The 16,620-nt window shown below is 42.7% G+C and overlaps 1 protein-coding gene across 1 annotated transcript in view; it reads right to left on the minus strand.

Moving 5' to 3' along the window:
* The window catches only part of COL5A1 (collagen type V alpha 1 chain), a 190,816-nt gene that overhangs the window by 23,318 nt on the left and 150,878 nt on the right, over window positions 1-16,620 (minus strand). Inside the window, exons 38-51 of the mRNA XM_082207903.1 lie at window positions 15,106-15,159; window positions 13,232-13,339; window positions 12,715-12,804; window positions 12,084-12,137; window positions 10,900-11,007; window positions 8,157-8,264; window positions 7,465-7,518; window positions 6,167-6,220; window positions 5,440-5,547; window positions 5,285-5,338; window positions 5,073-5,180; window positions 4,046-4,099; window positions 3,073-3,180; window positions 2,112-2,165 (exon numbers count right to left, since the gene is read on the minus strand). Of these exons, the coding sequence (XP_082064029.1) occupies window positions 2,112-2,165; window positions 3,073-3,180; window positions 4,046-4,099; window positions 5,073-5,180; window positions 5,285-5,338; window positions 5,440-5,547; window positions 6,167-6,220; window positions 7,465-7,518; window positions 8,157-8,264; window positions 10,900-11,007; window positions 12,084-12,137; window positions 12,715-12,804; window positions 13,232-13,339; window positions 15,106-15,159 (1,116 nt within the window). The remainder of the gene's footprint in view (window positions 1-2,111; window positions 2,166-3,072; window positions 3,181-4,045; window positions 4,100-5,072; window positions 5,181-5,284; window positions 5,339-5,439; window positions 5,548-6,166; window positions 6,221-7,464; window positions 7,519-8,156; window positions 8,265-10,899; window positions 11,008-12,083; window positions 12,138-12,714; window positions 12,805-13,231; window positions 13,340-15,105; window positions 15,160-16,620) is intronic.

Raw genomic sequence — 16,620 nt, forward strand, 5'->3', positions numbered from 1 at the left:
CACATCTATTGGCCGGGGGCCAGCGCTGTCCGCAGACACTTCCGGGTCACGTGGCCAGCGTGACAACGCTGCTCTGGCGAGCCAGAGCCGCACACGGAACGCCGTTTACCTTCCCGCTGGTAAGCGGTACCTATTTATCTACTTGCCCCCGGGGGTGCTTTCGAACTGCTAGGTGGGCAGGCGCTGGGACCGAGCAGCGGGAGCGCACCCCGCCGCGGGGATTCGAACCGCCGACCTTTCGATCGGCAAGCCCTAGGCGCTGAGGCTTTAGCCCACAGCGCCACCCGCGTCCCTGTCTTGTATGTTACTATGTGTTTTTTGTTTATCTGAAAAAAATCAATAAAAACTAATTAAAAATAAAATATTGTAAACTATGCCAGAAAATTTCAAGAAAAATGGAAACAGGATCCATTAATTGGCAATTGATGAGGGACTTGGCTTGACATTTGTTAATGATATGGAGAAGATTTGTTAATGATATGGAGATATGACATTTGTTAATGATATGGAGATATGGTCATATTTACAGAGAAGATTTGATTCTCCCAACCCAGGAATTCTGGAACTATTGTTCTGTGCAGGGGCGCTAAGAATCTAGCAGTTTTCAGCATTCCAGTTACCACACTATGATTCCCAGGGTTATTTGAAGAGTTTCATATCTTGCAAATACATTGCAAAAGCAAAGATTATAAAATATATGCATGCTTATTGGGCAGCAACCTAAAAATGGTTGATTGTGTTCAGTGTTGAAATGGGTTTTGCATTCAGAAAACCCTAGTTTTAAGATAATTGTTGACCGCAACTAATTCCACCTCTACTGCTTACCTAGTGATCTCTCAAGGATAGAAGGACATACCTTATTCCTCTTTAGACTTGCAGTTTTAAAAAAGTCATGTTTATCTCTGAAAAACTGGTCCCAAGGGGGTGATGCAGACACCTCAGACTTTGAATCTTTTGGGGTGGCTGTTTCTGATTGATTTGGCCAAAGAATCTCATGGCTGGCACCTAACCACTAAATTTGATTTTATCCAGCAATGTTCATGAATATTTGATATGTACTGCATAAATATAAGCCTTGTAATCCTTCATAGGATATATTTTATGCTACTCATTCTTTTACAAGTTTTTATATTATTATTGTTGTGTTTCTACTCATCTTGCCTCTATGTCCATTTTAATGGTGTTTAGTTTGGTGATATGCTTAGTTTGGTGTCTCGTTTGTTATATTTGCACATCTTATTAAATAATCCCTTTAAAAGGATACGATAGATAACAGAGGCTTGGGTAAATAAGAAAGGCAGAATCATAAACCTGCCACGATTTCACTGGTGAAAATGAAACCATTTTTTGCCTGAGTAAGTGGGGTGGAATTTGGCAACAAGGCTTGGTGGATGAAGGCGGAACAGTGTTGTCTGTACTCAAATGAGTCACAAGCGGAGATGTCAGAAAAATTCCAAAGCAAAAAGCAACAGGAGTGGAAACTTACAATGTTTGCTTATTTGTTCCATACCCAGGACAGAAATCAGCCCAAATAATATGATCAGAATCTACTGCAGTTGTTGCTTTGCAGGGGGTTGGACTAGATAGTGCTTTGGCTCCCTTCCAAATGCTATGATTTTATGCTTTTCATGGACGTCTCTTTCCTCATTTGCATTGTTTTTCCTTTGTATTAAAATGAGCATAGTGGAATAGTGTAGCGACCATTACATAATTGATTATTTAAATTACACATTTTGCCACAGCAGACAGTGAGGCAAATAATGTTGTTTTTCGGCGGAAGACGAACGGCAGTGAAACGGAAACAGCATTGCATTCAACGGATACATGGCAGAACAGAAAATGATGGCTTCTCACATCCCCACTACCTGCTCTGCTCATTACAAGGGAAAATGTCCTCTGTGACCTTCATTTCCCTCCCCTGCAGTAAGGCTACAGAGGCAGTTGAGTAAAAATGAGAGTTAAGTCTTTGATTCTATGCACGCTTACAAGAAAGTCCGTTCCACGAAACCCACCGGGACCTACTTCTGAATATTGCACTGTGAGGCATATTTCAAAGAGGAAACCAGAAGGAGGAAGTTATGCAAATTAACAGCTCCATAATTGGTACTTACGGCTGGGCCAGGTTCGCCTGGAGGTCCCGGATCACCAGGAAAACCAACCGGACCCTACAAAAAAAAAAAAATGTGCAGAATGAAACCATGTAAATCTACAGTTCCTGGGTGGGCATCTTACAAAGAATGTAAACTGCAACCTAGATTATGAGCCACTGATTCAGCGGCACACAGGGTTGTATCAAATATTAGATCTCAGTTGTTAATTCATTTTAACAATATTTAAAATATGTATTTATATTTATTTCATAAAATTTATACACCACTTGGTTGTTAAAAAACTAACAAATCCTCATAGTGGTTTACAAAGAGAATAAAGCAACAAAGTCATCAATGTTTACATTCAAATGATAAAATCAGCAATAAATTAAAAGCAGATTATAATGCACATTAACATTCAATGTTTCTGGACAGTCTTGCCTAAACAAAAATGTTTCTAGCAGGTGCCAAAAAAACATATGGCAAATGCCAACGATGTCAATAGGCAGGGAGTTCCAAAGTGTAGGTGCTACCATACCGAAAGACTGATTTCTTACAAATGTGAAACAGGTATTATGTAATGGTGCCAGTCAATTGAAAATCAATGGAAATTACTCACTTAAGCCCACTGATTTTAATGGGCCTACTAACATTGGGCTAACACTGGATACAACCCGCAGACATCTAGAGCCAATCCAAGGATGTACAGAACACACCCAGCTCCATGCAACAGCTGTGGTTTCAGTTACTCAAACAGGGTATCAGAACATGAGGCCACCACTCAGGTTTGCAAACTGAGACTCGATTCATCAAAAATTGATTAATGAAACTGAAGCAAAAGCAACCCTTACGAGTGATTGTTCCAGAATACACTGCAAACGCAATTCTTGATTGGCCAAGATCAGTCAGTTATGTAGATATGGGGAAAGCTGTCCTCCTTTTGGGGATCACGGCCTATGGAATCCACGTGGGGGCTACTTACAGGGCTACCTTTGGGTCCATCATCACCCGGGGGGCCTTTGGGTCCTGCGGGGCCAGCAGCACCTGAGGGGCCCGCTTCTCCCTTTTCCCCTCTCTCGCCTTTAGGACCCTGAAAATGGAAGAGAAGAGATCACATTAGGCACAAACTCCTTGAAACACCTGCCACTTCAGTTAAAGGTAATACACAGAATCCCTAAGGAAATGATGAAAAGGATCATCCTCAACTCAGCATATTATTATTATTATTATTATTATTATTATTATTATTATTATTCCTAATCCCCTCCCCATCAGAAATGCCTTGGTCCTCAGTAAAGACAAGTAGTAATTGCTTCTTCTTTTTCTGAAAGACTTCCTCTCCTCACGGCAAAAGACTTCATTAAAGTAAATAGAAGAAATCAATACAATAAAAACAACAGAAGTCCACAAAAGCAGCACAGTATATCTGGGACTTAATATCAGGTGGGCAGAGTAGTTAAGGCCATCCGGAAAGGCAAATCTGATATTGTGAGATGGAGAGGCTACCCTGCGTATCTGCATGTAAGGTAAAATCCCACCAAACAGCATATTTTTCAGTCCTGCTGGCCTTTGGCAACACATAACTGATGAGTTATCTTTTCAGTTAATGTGGGCTCTGGTTTGCTGGAGGTTTTAACGCAGAGGCTGGGTGACTATCTCTTAGGGATTCTTTAACTGGGATTCTTGCACTGCAGAGGGTTGGACTAAATGACCCCTGGGATCCCTTCCAATTCTACAATTCTGTGATTCTATTAATTACTTATTCTACAGTAACATAGTAATGTCCTGTATGTCCCATTATCGTGCCTATAGCAGAAAAGTGGATTGGGTTGCTATTGAGGTTATATGAACCTCACACTGAAAACTTTAGACAGGACAACTTCAAAGCCTCAGCACCATTTCATACCATCTTATTTCCAAACATAGTCATTTTTATAAGAAGATAAAGGCCTTACCGGGGGTCCACCGTCTCCAGGCAAGCCAGGTTCTCCAGATTCTCCAGGTTCACCCTGTAAAAATTGTAGGTCAGGACCATGAAATATAGCCATGCCCTTTGCTTTTGATATTGGGAAGAGCTGTACTCTAGCCCTCACCACTGACCTTCCTACCCCACTTGTTCTCCTTTCTCTGACAATCCTGGAGCTCAAACCTCCACCCAGTGGCCTGTATGACCTCACTCTGCAGGAGCCACTCTGGGTATTTTAGAAACCAAACTTCCTAACCCCTCAGACCACAAGCGTGCCTGATTCCATGGTGGCATAAAAGCATAAGAAGAGCCTTCTGGGTCATGCCAGCGGCCCAACTAGTCCAGGGCCCTGTCCTCACAGTGGCCAACACATTACGGGAAGCTCACAAGCAGGAACTAAGAGGAAGAGCAGTTCCCCTTCTGTGGTTTCCAGCAACTGGTATTCAGAAGCATGGCTGCCTCCGACCATGGAGGCAGATCATAGCTATCTCTTGCATGACCACCAAGAGCTGAAAAGAGCAGTGGCGTAGCGTGGGTTGTCAGCACCCGGGGCAAGGCAAGTAACCCATGGATTTGTGCCCCCTAACCTGTGGATTTGCACCCCCTAACCCTAACCCCCAGATGTTGAGCCCGGTGCGGCCGGCCCCCCTGCACCCCCCACGCTACGCCACTGGAAAAGAGGAATCTAGCAACTGTCTTGTCTAGCTTAAAGGTTTAAGTGGCCAAGGATGCTTGAGCAGATTCTCAATCTCCTTGCCGTGCAAAGTTCCACCCTTTGATGGCTAAATGGTCCCCTGATGGCCTCTTGGTGAGAGGAACCCTCAAAACACTGGAGCTAACCATACTCTTGGCTTTCCTTCAGATGTCTCTCCCTTTGAGCTATAGCCTAGGCAAGGTCCATCGCTTGCCTGACTTTACCTATATCCAGGTAACAACACTGCTCAGATGCTCATCTCCTCCTCTCAAATCCCCACCCCAAAGGACTTGGGCATAGAGATGAGCCAAAGATAGGTTACCTTCTCGCCGACAGATCCAGGATTTCCAATCCCACCTGGTGGACCTTGAGGCCCATCCGCTCCTGGGGCCCCAGATGGACCCCTCGGCCCTGGAGGCCCTGGAGGACCCTGGAGGATAGGAAAAAAGAGACATTTAATTGGTGAAAAAGTTAACCTCTTGACATAAGCAGACTACGGCAATAGCAACACTTCAGGGAAAATGGGAACCTTACCATTTGGCCAACATCGCCTGTTTCGCCCTTCTCACCAGGAGGTCCTGGTAAGCCCTGTGGAACAGTGTCAGAAGAGTGAGTAGAGCATCTGAATCACACATTTCTTTCCTTTCCCTTCCTCCCATAAATCTCCTTTAACTTGTTTTGGAAATTACCTGCAACCCCACAGGTCCTGGAGGGCCAGGGAATCCTCTTGGTCCTTCGTCCCCTTTCTGACCAAAGAGACCCTGCTGTCCTCGAGGGCCAGGCTCACCATCAGCTCCCTAAAAAACACCCCCCAAAAACCCAACCAAAATGAATGAGGGGTTGGAGTAAATCCCTGATGAAGGACATGGTTGGAACTTTTTCAGATCAGGAAGGAAGGACAGATTTCAGCACAACAAATTTACCCTACTGTGGCTGCCATCTCAAAATGGAGCATGTTTCATTTGGATGGCTGGTAACTGGTGGAAGAGAGAACCTTAAGGAAATGAGTCTCTCCTCTTTTTGTTTCTACAGTCATGTCCCCACCCAGGGCTTGATTTCGGGGTGGCCTTTGAGGTGCTGTGGGCTCCAATTCCCACCACCCCTGATCATTGAATATGTTGACTTTTGGGAGTTGTGGTCCAAAAACATCTGGATGTCACCACATTGGCTACCCCTGCTTTAATTTTGAGGAGAAAGGGCTGTGAGGTCCCAACTCAGCCTGAAGCCAGAAGACCAGATCCTTTAATCCTAGGAAACAGGTTGTGACTTTTCAGTGGTAGAGGAAGGCACTCTGAACATGATCAGAGACTACGATCTTCACATATTCAAGGATTCCTCAAATGAAGTCCAGTACAGTTCCCATATAAGTGAAGTTTGACAAGATATTGGATGATTGAAAATAGTAGCCATACTTACAGCTGGACCTGGTTGACCAATTGGGCCCTGTGGACCAGTAGGGCCTGGTGGACCCTGGAAAAAAAGAAATGCATGCTCAGTGCAATGATCAAGGGGATAGCAAGCTGCCTACCTGCAAACGACATGTAATTGATTATGTTCTCCCCCACACTGCGTTTCCTTTTCATTGAAACAAACAGGGTGGAATGACGTAATAACAAGATAACCAAATTACATAATAATGCCAGGTTCAGTGGAAAATGAACACAAGGAAATGAAATTCAGGTTTGGTAGCAAAATGAAAAGAATGCTGCATGAGACCATTATTATTATTATATAATTCTTTATACTCCGCCTTTTCCCATGACAGTTCTCAAGGCAGCTTACAGATAAAAACAAGAACTACTAAAAACATATTACAAAAACCATAATTAAAAAACAATTATACACTGATAGAATTAGAACTATATACAGTACATATATAAAATCAGTTTAAACCATACCAATAATTACAATAAAAACAGCTTGGCACCAGCTCTTTAATTAAGAGCAGGCAGATCTCTAAAGCCTACTGGCAAAGGGAAGTCTTCACCTGCCAACAGAATGAGGAGGGAGCCAGTCTGGCTTCTCTAAGGAGGGAGTTCCAAAGTCTGGGAGCAGCCACCAAGAAGGTCCTCTCCTACATCCCCACCAAGTGGCCCTATGAGGGTGGCAGGACCAAGAGAAGGGCCTCCCCTGAAGATCTCAAAACCTGGGCAGGTTTGGTTGAGGGAATACCATCTTTCAGGTACAGGTATAAGAGAAATCAATAAGGTTTGGCTTCAGGATTAAGGATAATGAACTTAGTGCTGGCCAACAACAAGAGAGAATGTGATATGGAATAAGGATGAGGGTGATATTTGGTGATTCATGTACTGCTTTAGCAACACAAAACAAAGCTGTGCAAAAATGTTTTAACATGAATAACCTCAGACTGCAGGAGAGCTAAATAACTGCTACACAAACTGAATCTAAAAGGTGAAAAACTATTTCTGCAACATTGCTTTGGACACTCTGTAGTATTCCACTACACCTGAGGAAGTTAGTCTCTGTGATTTGCAATGACAATGACTATATCCATACTGTGCACTTTGTAGTGTGTTCAGAGAACTCTGGATCTCAAGAGTTCAGGGACCTCTCCCAGGTACTTGGAATAAAGAGGAGCATCAGGTGAAGAACAAAAGTTGTCCTGTGGTTTGATTCCCACAGGGAACAGAAAATAATACCTTTTTACATCGCCACTTGCAACAACCCACCTCAAGAGGAAAACCACACCTTACCTGTTCCCCTTTGTCACCTTTACTTCCCTTCTGTCCTGGTTCACCAATTTCACCCTATCCAACAAGGGGAGAACACAAACAGCATTATATTTTGTTAGAGCAATCAATGAAGTTTGGTTTCAGGATTAAGGATATTGAGCATTGCTCTGGTCAGCAATTGATAAGGGTTACGTGTGTGAGGGTGGCATTAGCTTGGTTCATATCCTGCACTAGTTGTGCAAAAACACTCTATCATGTATAACCACAGCTTGCCACATAATGCTAAGAAAGCTGATTTTAAAAGGGCAAACTGATTATAGTAACTTGTTGAAACCTTTTTGCAACTTTTGTTAATTTTCCAGTATATTTGCTTGTTATGTGTCAACCACTGATTTAATCTTTTGCACTCTGTACAATGTTCAGAGTACCCATGGTACAGATGGACAAGGTGACTCTCCAGACATGCACATCAGAAAACAATGGGATACCCTGGTGTACGTTTCAAATGATTATCTTGTGGGCTCATTTCCACAACAATGTAGGGCAATCCCTCTGTAAAACGCAGGTTAAACAAAACCCAGTAAGAACATTAGCAAGGAGAGGAGGATATCCTTCACTGGATACATGCTAGATCGATAATTGATTAGTGGCAGGTTTTGCTAACCTGATTATTTGGGGGGTGGCAGGGGGTGGTATTGGGAAATGTCCCCTACCTTGTCTCCATCTTCCCCTGGTGGTCCAACAGGCCCTGCTGGGCCAGGTAGCCCAACTGGACCTTGGATACCATCACGGCCAGCTGGTCCTTGAGGGCCTTTTTCACCCTAAGAAAGGTTAGAGGAGGAGGAGAAATCAAAATCCCAGATCAAATTCCTCTCCACTATATTGACATGTGTAACTTGCTCATTTTAAAACAAGCCTAACTCCAATCCTTGCTCTGAGAAATAAAAAATAAAGTAAGATGATGATGGTGATACCCCACCCATCTGGCTGGGTTGATTCCAACACATATAAGAATATAACAAAACATCAAAAATTAATAACTCTCTAGTTGTCTCTACCTCAAGAAGATGAGGAGGAGATCTATATCAGAGAGTAAGTAATGAGCTCAGGCAGGATGGATCTCCCCTCCCATCAATGTGCAACTAAAGCTTTTTTTTTTCCTTTTAAAAAAAATATCATATATTAAGAAAGCACATATATCAGCAGCTTTATACAGAGTGAGACCCACTGGTCCATCTCTCAGTATTGTCTACCCTGACGGGCAGCACCTCTCCAGGATTTCAGGCACAGTATATTCACAGCTGCACCTGGAGTTGCCACCAGGAACTGAACCTGAATGTGATGTGAAGTACCACTGACCCAAGACGCTGAATAACAATACAGGAAGGTGCCTTATGTTGAGTCAGAAATCAGGGATGGGGAAACCTTTGGCTCTCCAGTTGTTGTTTGACACCAACTCCCAGCAGCCCTTGCTGCCAGAATGAACAGGGATGATGCGAGTTAATGTACAGCAACATTTGGAGGGCCAAATGTGCTGCATTCCTATTCCACAATGTCTTATCGGATTACATCCATGGTTTCAGGCAAGGAGTGTTTTCCCTAGCCCTGCCTGGAGAAACCAGTGGGGATCGAACATGGGGCCTTCTGCGTGCAAGGCAGATTCTCTGCCACTGAGCCATGGCCCTTCCCTAAACACAAAGTAAGGTTTTAGTCCTTATAGTTCTCAAGAAAAGGCTGAATTAATTTGGAATATAGGAAGCTGCCTTACTCAGACTGCTGGTCCGTCTGGCTCAGGATTGTCTACACTGACTGACCACAGGCAGTCTTCAGGGTTCCAGGCAGGGGGTGTTCCCAAGCCTTACAAGTGGGGATTGAAAGTGGGACATTCTGCGTGAAAAGCAGATGCTCTGCTACTGGGCTGAAGCCTTCTGCAGTGGAAATATTCCGCCGTACATCCTAGCCGAGGTGCTATATTTCAGTGGGCAGACTTTTAGCTTCAAATGTCACTGATGCTTCATATTGACTGGAGAAGAAATACTGCTAACTTTGAAATTAGCTTAGCTTCTTCAGTTGCCATTTCTGCATTGCATAGGGTTGGACTAGATTGCCCTTTGGGTCTTTTCCAACTCTAGACTTCTATGGCTTTATCATTCTTATGAGTTGCTGTTTCAAAGCATTTCCTTTACTTGAAGGCCTAGATTTAGAGTGTGAGCAGAGAGAGGTAGTTGCCCTGCACTCCCTCCCCCTGCCTGCAACAGGATGAATGTTTGATGTTTCTCTCCTTTCCAAGAGCATCACTTCATCCTCTCCCTTGAATTCCAGGCGCTCTCTGCAGTAACCAATCTGGCATCAGATAAACTACCCATTTCAGCTCTCTGAAAACATTACATATATAAACGCTACGGTGCAGACGTCTGCGACACAGCTCGGAGAGGGAGTTTAGTGCCTCAGGCCTGGCTGCCATCTTTCAAAAACTCTACGCCAACACTCAGTTCGAGGTGGCGGGCAGGCAGGAGGGAAAAGGCCTTACTGAGGCTGTGTTTTCCACGCCTCTGAAAGTCACAAGCTGTGTGTGGTGGGAAAGAAGAGAGAGAGATCATCATGGCCCAGAGTGGAGTGGAAAGGAAAGCAAGAATAATAATGATATTCTCCTGTAAGAAGGGTCATCAACCATCAACATCAACACCTACCCACCCATTCTGCCCAGTGGTACATCCCCAGTGACTGGGAGCCAGGAGATACACTGCTACTGAACATGGAAGTTCTCTATTGAATTATCATACCTTTAAAACACACACACACACACACACACACACACGCTTCTCCCCCACGCATCTCACCACATTACATGTTTAGATGGTTGATCCAAGTTTTAATCTTGCTTAGCCTATTGTGATTTTAACTTTTTGAAAGCCTTAAACTATCGTTCATCTTTTCTTACTGTTTTTGTCTTTTTTTGTAAGCTCATTTTGAGGCTGTTGTCTTTTTAGGATCAATCAGTGTATAAACGATATGAAAATAAATAAATAAATATATAACCCAACGTTACAGGCTATTTTGCTGAATTCTGCTGAGATTGCATGTGCTGTAGCCTATTATCTGCGAGTTCAATGGGCCCTGTCCCGTTTCTCTTTAATGTTCAATGTTTTATTATTTTTTGTATATGCTGGTACAAATAATAAAATTATTATTATTACTCAGAGTAGATCCACTCGCTCAGGTCTGCTCATTCTCATTGGCCTACACGAAGCAGAACTTAGGGCATGACCCTTTCAACTCAGAGTTACATCCATAAAAACAATATTGCCATTCTAAACAATTTAGCTTTGATTCCTGCATTGCAGGGAGTTCATTCCAAGTCTAAAATTCTATTCTTCTAACTAACCACTTGCATCACTTGCAGGATCAGACTACCCCAGCCCCACCCACTGACCGTGATCTGAATGTAAGACTTACCGGGGTTCCTTTCTCACCAGCAGGGCCAGGTGGCCCTTGTGGTCCAGGCCGCCCTGGCAGACCGATGGGGCCGGCTGAGCCAGCAGGACCTCGCTCACCAGGAGAGCCCTGGATGAGAGGATGGAGAGAGGGTTGGTGGACATTCAACAACAAGACAAAGGCTGCTATGAAACCATCAAAAACAATGTGAGTGTGAACAGCATTTGCTAACTTCAGGTTCAGTGATCTCTTTCAGACTGCTTGCAGACCTAGAGCCCTCTTTAGTGAGGGGATGGGGCCAGAGCATAAGAGCACTCTTCCCTCCTGTGGCTTCCAGCAACTGGTACTTAGAAGCATTAATGCATCCAACTCTGGAGGTAGAACATAAGAAGATCTCTTCTGGATCAGGCCAGTGACCATCTAGTCCAGTTCCCTGTTCTCACAGTGGCCAACCAGATGTCAGTGAGAATCCTGAGCAAAAGACCACTCTCTTGTTTCCTGTGGTTTCCAGCAACTGTTATTCAAAGTATTACTGCCTCTGACTGTGTAAACAGAACACTGAAGGTTCAAACTCTGTATGAGACAATTGCATATTCCTGCATTGCAGGGGGTTGGACTAGAATGATCCTCAGGGACCCTTCTAATTCTACAATTTTCTATGCTTTTATGCTTCTAACAACTACTAGTTCTCAAAATAGAAAAATTAACATCCATATACAATGTATAACGGCTTTTTAAACATCATACTGATGTTTCCATTACATTGAGATCAATGTCAGTTGTTACCTATATGATGTAAAAAGTTACCTAACTTACATTAAGTAGTGGACAGTGAGACTAATAACATAGTATTGGGAAGAAACTGAACTGCAGCAGCATGTAAACAGCAGTGATTGTGACAAATGCAGGTCAAAACGAAAATCACAGCCTCGTTACACCCTCTACATAAGGGCTACTCTTCCAGCTTCCTAATGGGTCAACATACTGCTGGCTCTCAAACAAGCATAGAACCCCACTTTATGTAGAATTAATACAGGAAATCCAGTCCTACCAAAGAACCCAGGGCCAGACACCAGATGCCACAGTTTAGGTGCAGCAATCTGCTTTGATTAGAAGAACTGAACAGTCTGCAGCATTTCTAAGGTGGAATAATTTGGCTGTTGGCAAATGTGAAGATTCAAGGCAATTCTAAGTTTTGTACTTACTGCTGGGCCTGGGGGTCCAGGAGGTCCTTCATTGCCCTTCAATCCCACAGGTCCCTGCAGGCAAGAAGATGGGAGAGAAAGAAGAGAAAGGTCACCCAAATGGAAAATTAGCAGATGACCAATCAGGCTTTTGTTAGGGGAAGTCAACTGTGTACCAGTGCTTTTTAGAAAACCATTTAAGAGAGAAATATGCAGGCACCCTCAATATTTAAATGATGTTTTTGGCTATCTGACCTCAGCCTTTGATATAACCAACAAAGCTATGCTCTGGCTCAAATTATGGAAGCTAGGGATGGATAGTCGACTGGTGACCATAATTAATAACCTGTGCACTGGAAATACAATGTAAGTTAGAGCAGACAGACAATGTCAGCTGTCAGCTGTACAGTCAACAAATGTGTAAGGCTTTTTTGGTTTTCATATATGTGAATATATGTGAATGATATCATTGTCCACTCATCCAATAAAGCTACCCTTCCAGCATTCCCAAGCTCACAGAAAAGGAACATACACCAATTATATGGTTCTGTCATCTCAGACTCAAACTGGTATACAGAAACTATTAAAATTGTTTGGGGGAAATTAGCAGAAGGCACACCGTGATGCTTCCAATGTAAGTCCTGTTACTTACGATTGGACCAGGAAGACCCCTATCTCCTGGGAATCCTCTCAGACCAGATGGACCATCTTTTCCAGGAAGGCCAGCGGGACCCGGGTCACCCTGCAAGGAAAGGTTCAAGGTTCAGAATTGGAAGGAGAAACTCATTGCTTATTTGCACAGTTGGATTTTTTTTAAAACAAAAGTTTTGTTGTTAACATTCTGTTTATAATGTGAGGATTCAAATGTTAAGAACAGAAATTAGCAAAATAAAAATAATAAACAAAATGTATTTTAAAAAACAACAAAGAAAGAAGCATTTTTTAAAAAGCAATTCCTATTCCTTGGGCCATTTTTTTTTAAAGTTTCTTGATTTAACAGAGAGAGAGAAATCAAATTGATGGGGGACATCATTAAGATCTCCCCTATGGTCAATACAGACCAATCCTATCTGGGGAGGGGCTATAGCTCAGGGGTAAGTAGAGCATCTGTTTTGCATGCAGAAGGTCTTGCTCAGGTTCAATCCTTGATTGCATCAAAACAGACTCACCTTTGTTCCTTCCTTTCCAGCTAACCCAGGAAGTCCTTGTTCACCTGGAGGTCCAGGAGGCCCTGGATGGCCACGCTCACCCATTGGACCAGTTTCCCCAGTAGGACCCTACGAGGAAAGCGCAGAGAGTAATTAAGTGCACAGAAGGAGACACTTCTTTTCCATACGACACTGAAAGCAAGAACAACACATGCAAAAATACCGGAACAGGAGAGAGGGAGCTTGATCTGAGAGGTATATCAAGCTCTGTGGTTTAGCAAGAATAAGTAAGTCCCAAGTGCTGCAACCTTTTCACATCTATAAAAGTCTGTGCATATTTGTATATTCTGCCTAAGGACTGGGATTGTTTTAAATAGTTATGCAATCTGCAACTGAATGAATGAATGAATACATCTATGTACATCTTGGTGGTCCTGACCTTTCTGCTCCCTTAGCCACTCTCAGACCAGTGGAGAGGGAGCAACAGCACTGAAAGGGCCTATCCACTTTTCCATTTGTCCCAAGTTTTCTACTGCTTGTTGCAGTGCAGATTAGTATTGCCACAAGTTTTGTCTGGGATTCTGGGTCCTCATGCCACACCTTCCTCCACAACTATTCAAGGAGGCACCTGTGGAAGCTCACAATATCCTGTCCATCACTGTTCCACTTTTCTTCCTTCTTAACCACCCCTTTCTCTGCCCCCTTGTGCCACAGCACTGCAGTGCATGCCCTGCTTTACTGTTGCTCTTTTTCGGAGGTCCTTGAAGTCCATTTTGTTTCTGTGCCCATGTTCACAAGCACATAATAATAATAATAATAATAATAATAATAATAATAATAATAGAAAATATTGCTACTTCTCTGAAACTCCCAAGGGGAAGTCCAACAAGAACAAGTTAAAAATAGACTGTAATTTGATTAATATTAAAGGAAGACCACTCATATAGCCCATAATGTAAACATTTAAGGTGTCAACAGCACAGGGTGCTGACCGCTGCTGCAGCCAAGGAATGGGGGCCTACGTGGATGGTTTACATTCCCCTGTTACTCCCCATTTTTGCATTGTGGTCACACATCTGATACTATTGGCACTGGAAAGGGAAGCTGCTTTCGCTCACACACACGTACACATATATTTGAAATGCCCACATGAGCGCAAAAGGGGAACCCTTTTGTTAAAAAAAATAGTGTAGGGCAGAGAACCAGAAGTGCACATCAAGAGGCTCTTGAGACAACTGGAAATTTTTACACAAGGCATGGGCGGAGACAGAAGGGGGGAGGTGAAAGAGGAACACCTACACAAGGTGTCACAAGGGAAAGTGTGTGTTTTTCCATTCAGGAGCCCCCCAAAAAGGAATGGATCAGAAGAACAACCAATTTCTAATTGGGTTTTAATGGGTATTTCGTTTGTTCTGTAAAAAAAACATTTTTTGTAAAAAAAACAAAACGGTTTTTGCATTTCTGCATTGGGCTTAGAAATGATAAGCTTTCAGATCAGTGCTACTGACCCGATACAAATTATAAGAAAGCATGAGACAAATGGGAGTGTGGGCAGGTCCCTAAGTGTCCCAATCCTGCATCTCCTCACAAAGGAAAAGCAAACATCGCAAAACTTCTCATTGACTCCATTAACAATGCCTTGGCAACGATGCTATTTCCAAAGATTACACTAATTACGTTTTAGCATATCCAAACAATAATTACCAGGCAGTCGACTTTTACACCCCAGAAAGCAGACACAAACATGGGCTTACAGAATTAACTCTGCCATTAATCCGACAGGGTCTACTAATTGCTAGATAATTGGATAGTTGGCAGCTCTCCCTGTAAGGTTGGGAGAAGGAAATTGGCAAGAGAATAGGGTGGTTTGGGCTGGGTGGGGAGGGGGTGCTTACCTGAGGACCGACAACTCCCGGAGGCCCGGGGGGACCTGTCTTGCCTTGGAAACCCTGTTTGAAAAAAGTAAATAAGAAATTACTGTTTTAAAAGAGCAGTGGATAGCTAAATAAATTGCTAATCTTTTATCATGCAAGATAATGATCCAGCTGACATTGATTAGCTTATTTTCTCCAAATAAGTTTTCTTATCATCTTAGAAAGAGGGAGAAATCCCAAAGGACTTGATACATATTATCATTTATGCTTGGAATGTAAGTTGGTGCAAGATTCTTGGAATTTAATTTTGACAGAAATGATAGGTATTACTAAAGAAACTATTGTTTGTTGTCCAAAATTAACCTTAGTGAATATTTTTGATGGTACCAATGTAGATATATTGTCAAAAGAACTGGTCTTATGTATGACAGTAGAACAAATTCACTCAGAAGGTGGTAGACTCTCCTTCATTGGGGTTTTTAAAAGCAGAGATTGGATGGCCATCTGTCATGTATGATTTAGTTGTGATTCCTGCATTGCAAAGGGTTTGACCAGATGACTCTCAAGGTCCCTTCCAACTCTGCAATTCTATGATTCTATATTATTGGCAGTTCAAATAGTAATTGCAACTCAGTGGAAAACAGAGCAAAATCCGACACTGGATGCTTGGTGCCACTTACTCTGGAATATAGCTAAAATGGATAAAATTATGCATAATTTTAAATTTCGACAAGGACCAGAACCTCCAGATACTTTGAATATGATTTGGCATTCATGACATATACAATAGAGCCATCATTTTCAAGACAGCCTTGTCACCAGCCTGGCAAATCTGGAACTAGACTTGATAATTAGATAATATTGATAGTTTTTACTTACGAGTGACCTTGCTATTTTAACCCATGTGCAAGTGGACTCACTCTAGGTGCCTATTTTGTAGTTATGTTTGTCATATTTTGTTTTCATCTTCATCTGTTGCTATAACTGTTCTGTCTGTTTTATATACATTATAAAAAAAATAAAATCCTGAAGGAGATAGCGATAGGGAAATGAAAGGTGACAGAAGGAGTATATGAATATTTGCAGGTTATCAGATGGGAAAGCAGATTATATGAGGTTCAAAAGTTTGGTTGTTACTGAACCAAAACTTTCCACAGATTGGAAGGTGTGTGAATCAAGTGCAACAGAACTGATGGTTTGCACCAAAACTCCCCCAAATCCAACACAATTGGCTGGTAAGGATGAGGGTTGGGGTGCAAAACATCAGAAGGGCACCAGCTTTCAGCAGAGGAGGCTGGTTTAGACTGTATGACTCTGATGAATGAGCTCTAAGAAGAAAAAGGGAATTTTAAGAACATAAGAGGAGCCTGCTAGATCAGGCCAGTGGTCCATCTATTTCTGCATCCTATTCACTTAGTGGCCTAACAGATGCCCTAATGGGAAGCCCACAAGCAGGACCTTAGCAGTAGAGTAAAGCCATAAACTCCTGTTCCCAAGGAGGCAGGAATTCTCAGTTGTCATTTAAAGAAGAATGGT

Source organism: Podarcis vaucheri (assembly GCF_965113315.1).
Source record: "Podarcis vaucheri genome assembly, chromosome: Z".
In the NCBI taxonomy this organism is placed as follows: domain Eukaryota; kingdom Metazoa; phylum Chordata; class Lepidosauria; order Squamata; family Lacertidae; genus Podarcis; species Podarcis vaucheri.